At 34.8% G+C, this 5,000-nt stretch overlaps 1 protein-coding gene across 2 annotated transcripts in view; it reads left to right on the top strand.

Annotated features, from left to right (window-relative positions):
• The window catches only part of Balat (Beta-alanine transporter), a 69,341-nt gene that overhangs the window by 29,213 nt on the left and 35,128 nt on the right, over positions 1 to 5,000 (top strand). For both annotated transcript variants that reach the window (XM_070125448.1, XM_070125447.1), the window contains exons 2-3: positions 3,060 to 3,506; positions 4,964 to 5,000. The exon at positions 4,964 to 5,000 is cut by the window's right edge and continues 168 nt beyond it. In XM_070125448.1, the coding sequence (XP_069981549.1) occupies positions 3,301 to 3,506; positions 4,964 to 5,000 (243 nt within the window). In that variant the 5' untranslated portion in view covers positions 3,060 to 3,300. The remainder of the gene's footprint in view (positions 1 to 3,059; positions 3,507 to 4,963) is intronic.

Here is a 5,000-nt window from a genome sequence, read left to right as displayed (position 1 = left end):
ATAAAAGGTCACTTTAATGTACTTACATAAAGCTTGCCATATTCAGCTGTTCTGAAGAGAGTAGCAGCGTTAATGGCAAAGGTAAACAGGAAAGATTATTTCCGAATCGCGGACGTTTTACCTAAGTGTCAAAACGAAACATAAACAGACAAAACATAAATAAGCATCATAATGATTTGGGAAATCCTCAACCTTTCTAGCACTTTTTACGAATTCCCAATGCAAGTAAAAGTAATTAAGAGACTGTCAAAGGAGATTATTATTTTTATTTTCATTTTACGCGTCTCAAACAGTTGCAAATAGTCGCAATATGTCCCTTGCACGTAAAAGCTGTTAAAAGCTAGAAAATCGGATTATGATATAAACACCTCCGTTTCGTGATTCATGAATTAGAACGTAAAACATAAGGCTTTTTAGATTCCTGATAAAAGGGAAAAAACTCGCGTGGGTTGTTGTCTGTGGGATATCAGCTGGTAAAATGGTCGCCATTGAGGGGAGCGCCTGTTTTCACCCAGCTGAAAATTGTCATATGGAATTTCAAGTTATCATACTCTCTGATAAAAAAAATAAATAAATAAATAAAAAAAAATAAAATAAGAAAAATAATAATCATATTGATAATGAAGGTTATGTCACAAACAATGATGATGACGATGCTGATAAAAATAACTAAATATACTACTACTATAACAATTACTACTAGTAGTTATGATATTAATGATCGTAATGATAGGAATAATAATGGTAATTATAATAAGAATATGATAATAATGATGGCAATGATGATGATAATGATGATAGTAATACTAATAAGAATAGAGATATAACAATAACAATAATAATGATAATAGTATTAACAGAAATGATGACGTAAATAGCATTGACAACAACAACAAAACAATAGTGAAAACAACTATGATAAGAGCTATGAATATGATTTCGATGATGATAATGATGATAATAAGTGAGCCAAAGACAGTAATAATATTGATAACAACAATAATGATGGTGATAATGATGATGTGAAGACATGATGATGATGATTACTACTACTGATAATCGTGATGACGATAAAGTAATAGGAATAATGAAATAGTAATTAATAATGATGATGAAAAGGTCATTATGATATTGACGGTGAAAATCAATATTTCAATTAGAAATCCGAATGTGATAAATTAAACAATATTGATAATGGTAAACGTGATAATAATGATAATAATGATCATAACGGTGATAACAATGAAAACAGTAACAACAACAACAATAATAATGATGATATTAACATAAAAGCAATGATAATGATAATGAAAATAATAGTGATAATAGTGATAATGATAGTAATAATGGTAATAATAATATCAATAATGATAATAATTATTAGTATAATAATAATGATAATGATAATAATAATAATGATAATAATAATAATAATAATGATAATAATAATAATAATAATAATAATAATAATAATAATGATAATAATAATAATAACAATAATAATAATAATAATAATAATAATAATAATAATAATAATAATAATAATAATAATAATAATAATAATAATAATAATAATAATAATAATAAAAATAATAATAACAGTAATGATGATAATGATAATGATGATAATAATGGTAATGAAAATGTTTATAATAATGATAATGAAAATGTTTATAACAATGATAATGATAACAACAATAATAATGATAATAATGGTAAATGATAATAATAATGATAACAATAATAATAATAACGATGATGATAATAATGACAATGATAATAATAACAATAAGCATGGTAGGGATGACAATAATGATAATAATGATGATAAGGACAATAATGATAAAAACGACAAAACAATGATAATGATATTGATAATGATAATATCAATAGTGGTAATGATAATAATCATAATAATACTGAAAACAATAATAATGATAACAATAATTATGATCATAATAATGATAATGATAATAACATTGATGATAATAATAATGATGATGATGATAACAATTATAATCATAATTATGATAATTAGTAATGATAATAAAAGTAATAAATATAACACTAACGATAATGAAAGTAGTATCCGATTGAAAGACCACAGAAGATGATAATGATAAAGACTGACAAAGAGAGAGAGAGAGAGAGAGAGAGAGAGAGAGAGAGAGAGAGAGAGAGAGAGAGAGAGAGAGAGAGAGAGAGAGAGAGAGAGAGAGAGAGAGAAAGTAGAAAATTTTACATGAAAGAAAAACAACGAAGATGGAACCAAAATCAATGGCAGTAGACAAGATTAACGCTCTGTTACTGCTGACATGGTGGGAGATTCTGAGCAAAATGGTCGACGTTTAAAGCCTTTATGTCTCGGAGACTTTTCTTCAGTGGAGAAGGAGTGGAGGGCGGGGAGTAATTGCGCACCTAACGTTTTTGAAAGAGATTTGGAAAAGGTGGGTTTCAGGGAAAAATACCGAGCAATGATATACTCATACATGAAACTAGGAATGTTTTTAGTGAAAATAATAATAAAAACTCTACGCATATACGCTACTTAGAATTACTTAAAAAAACAACAAACAATATACACATACATGCAACTAAGATACATATTCAGAAAATAAACAAACAGATAAATTACAACATGGCACGTATATGTAACTAAAGACACATTTTAGGAAAAAAGAGAAATAAGACGGGAAAAAAGAGAAATAAGAGGGGAAAAGGAGAAATAAGAGGGGAAAGAGAGAAATACGGAAAAAAATATGCATGACAGGCCTCTCCAGTCATTCAATCATCAACACAGCCATAGAAAAGCCGACGCAGCCACTCATTCTGGAATTCCAGATGTACATTCCACCGCGTCCGTCTCGGCCCCACGTCTGTTGTGTCTTTTCCCTGCCATACCAATTTCATACCACCTTCAAAGACCCGCCAGACTACAAAACTCAAAGCACCGTAAAGCATAATCTCTTGTTGACAAGATCGTAGCGGTTTAGGAAAACGGAGGACTGGGAGTTGTTTGTCATGCAGCTCGACTTTAATTCCAACTATTATCTTTTCAGGATATTCCTACCCCTCCCCCCCCTCTTTTATTTGCAGGACCAGGAAAGTTAGAAAAGAGAAAGCAAGAGAGAGAAAAATAAACGTCAATAAAGTGATCATAACAGCAACCAGTGAATAACGCATCTCTCACGCACGCGAAGTAGCTTATACCGCTTCCCTCATTAACGAAAACATCCACCAAATTCCAAGGGAGTCGGCAATCCTCTTCTCTCCTCATCCTCATTCACCCGACGACCGGCGATGGATTTCGACGAGATCCTCCCTGACATCGGCGAGTACGGGACCTACCAGAAGCTGATCCTGTGGTTCCTCCTCCTGCCGGGGACGATGCCGTGCGGGTTCCACGCCTACAACCAGCTCTTCATGGCCTCCACGCCCGACCACTGGTGCCGCCTGCAGAAGCTCGACGATCTCAATTTTACAACAGAGGTGACGAAGAACCTCAGGTGAGATGGACTTTGTTTTCCCCTTGTGTGTACACCCCCCCCCCTCTCTCTCTTTCCATTTCTCTTTTTTTTGCTACTCTCTCTCTCTCTCTCTCTCTCTCTCTCTCTATTTATCTATCTATCTCTCTTTCTTTCTCTCTTTCTCTCTCTCTCCCTCTCTTTCTTTCTTTTTTTCTATTTTTTTTTTTTTGCTTCCCCTTCTCTCTCTCTCTCTCTCTCTCTCTCTCTCTCTCTCTCTCTCTCTCTCTCTCTCTCTCTCTCTCTCTCTCTCTCTCTCTCTTTCTCTCTTTCTCTCTCTCTCCCTCTCTTTCTTTCTTTTTTTCTATTTTTCTTTTTTTCTTCCCCTTCTCTCTCTCTCTCTCTCTCTTTCTCTCTCTCTCTCTCTCTCTCTCTCTCTCTCTCTCTCTCTCTCTCTCTCTCTCTCTCTCTTTCCAGCCCCCCTCTCTCTCTGTGTCTGTCTGTCTGTCTCTTTCTATTTATCTTTTTTTGCTCCCCCTTCTCTCTCTCTCTCCCACCCTCTCTCTCTTTCTAGTTTTCTTTTTTTTTGCTCCCCCCTCTCTCTCTTTCTTTCTATTTATCTTTTTTTTCTGCCCCCCACTTCTCTCTCTTTTTTCTACTCCCCCTCTCTCTCTCTCTCTTTCTATTTATCTTTTTTCTGCTTCCCTTTTGTCTCTCTCTCTCTCTCTTTCTCTTTTTTTCTGCCCCCCTGCTCTCTCTCTGACTCTCTCTTTCTCAGTTTTTATTTCCCCCCTCTCTCTCACTTTCTGTATGTGTGTTTGCCATTGAGTCTGCATGTGCATCTACGTATGCGGATGTGTTTGTGTGTGCATTTGCTTCAGCTTTTGAGTAGGTATACATACCGGAGGGTTCGTCTCTCTGGTGAATATGGGAGGGCATGTACTCTTTCCCCTGGGGTTTCCATGTCCCCCTTCTCCCCCTCTTCCCCCTCTTCCCCTTGGGTTGTGTGGGCAGTCTCTTGATAAATTTATCCTAGGCACACGGGACTTATGCTTTGCCTTCTCTTTTGGTTGTTCTCTTATGATTATTATACTTCAGCTGGCGGTAATGAGGTATATTTCTTGCTCAGTTTTTCTCACACTTTATCTGCTACCAACAATTTTATGCTAACATTAAATACATAAATCACTGTTTTATAAATATATGTATATATACAAACATATATACATATATGTATATACACATATAGATAGATAGATAGATAGATTGATAAACAGACAGATAGACACACAGATACATAGCTAGACACACAGATAGATAGAGAAAAACAGAGACAGAGAAAGAATGCGTGAGACGCAGAGCGAGCGAGAAAGGTCCCTTACTTACTTGATTCAAGCGTCACAGCCCCGCTTAATATCTTACAGCCCAACACATGTCGCAGTCTCACAACACGCATTTTAATCCCGGCTAAATCTGACACCTCCTTACGTCACTTCCAGCATACCGTACGACAGTTCAACTCAGCAATACAGCCGC

Source organism: Penaeus vannamei, chromosome 9, assembly GCF_042767895.1.
Source record: "Penaeus vannamei isolate JL-2024 chromosome 9, ASM4276789v1, whole genome shotgun sequence".
Classification (NCBI taxonomy): Eukaryota; Metazoa; Arthropoda; class Malacostraca; order Decapoda; family Penaeidae; genus Penaeus; species Penaeus vannamei.
This window is presented reverse-complemented; position numbering and strand designations above follow the sequence as displayed.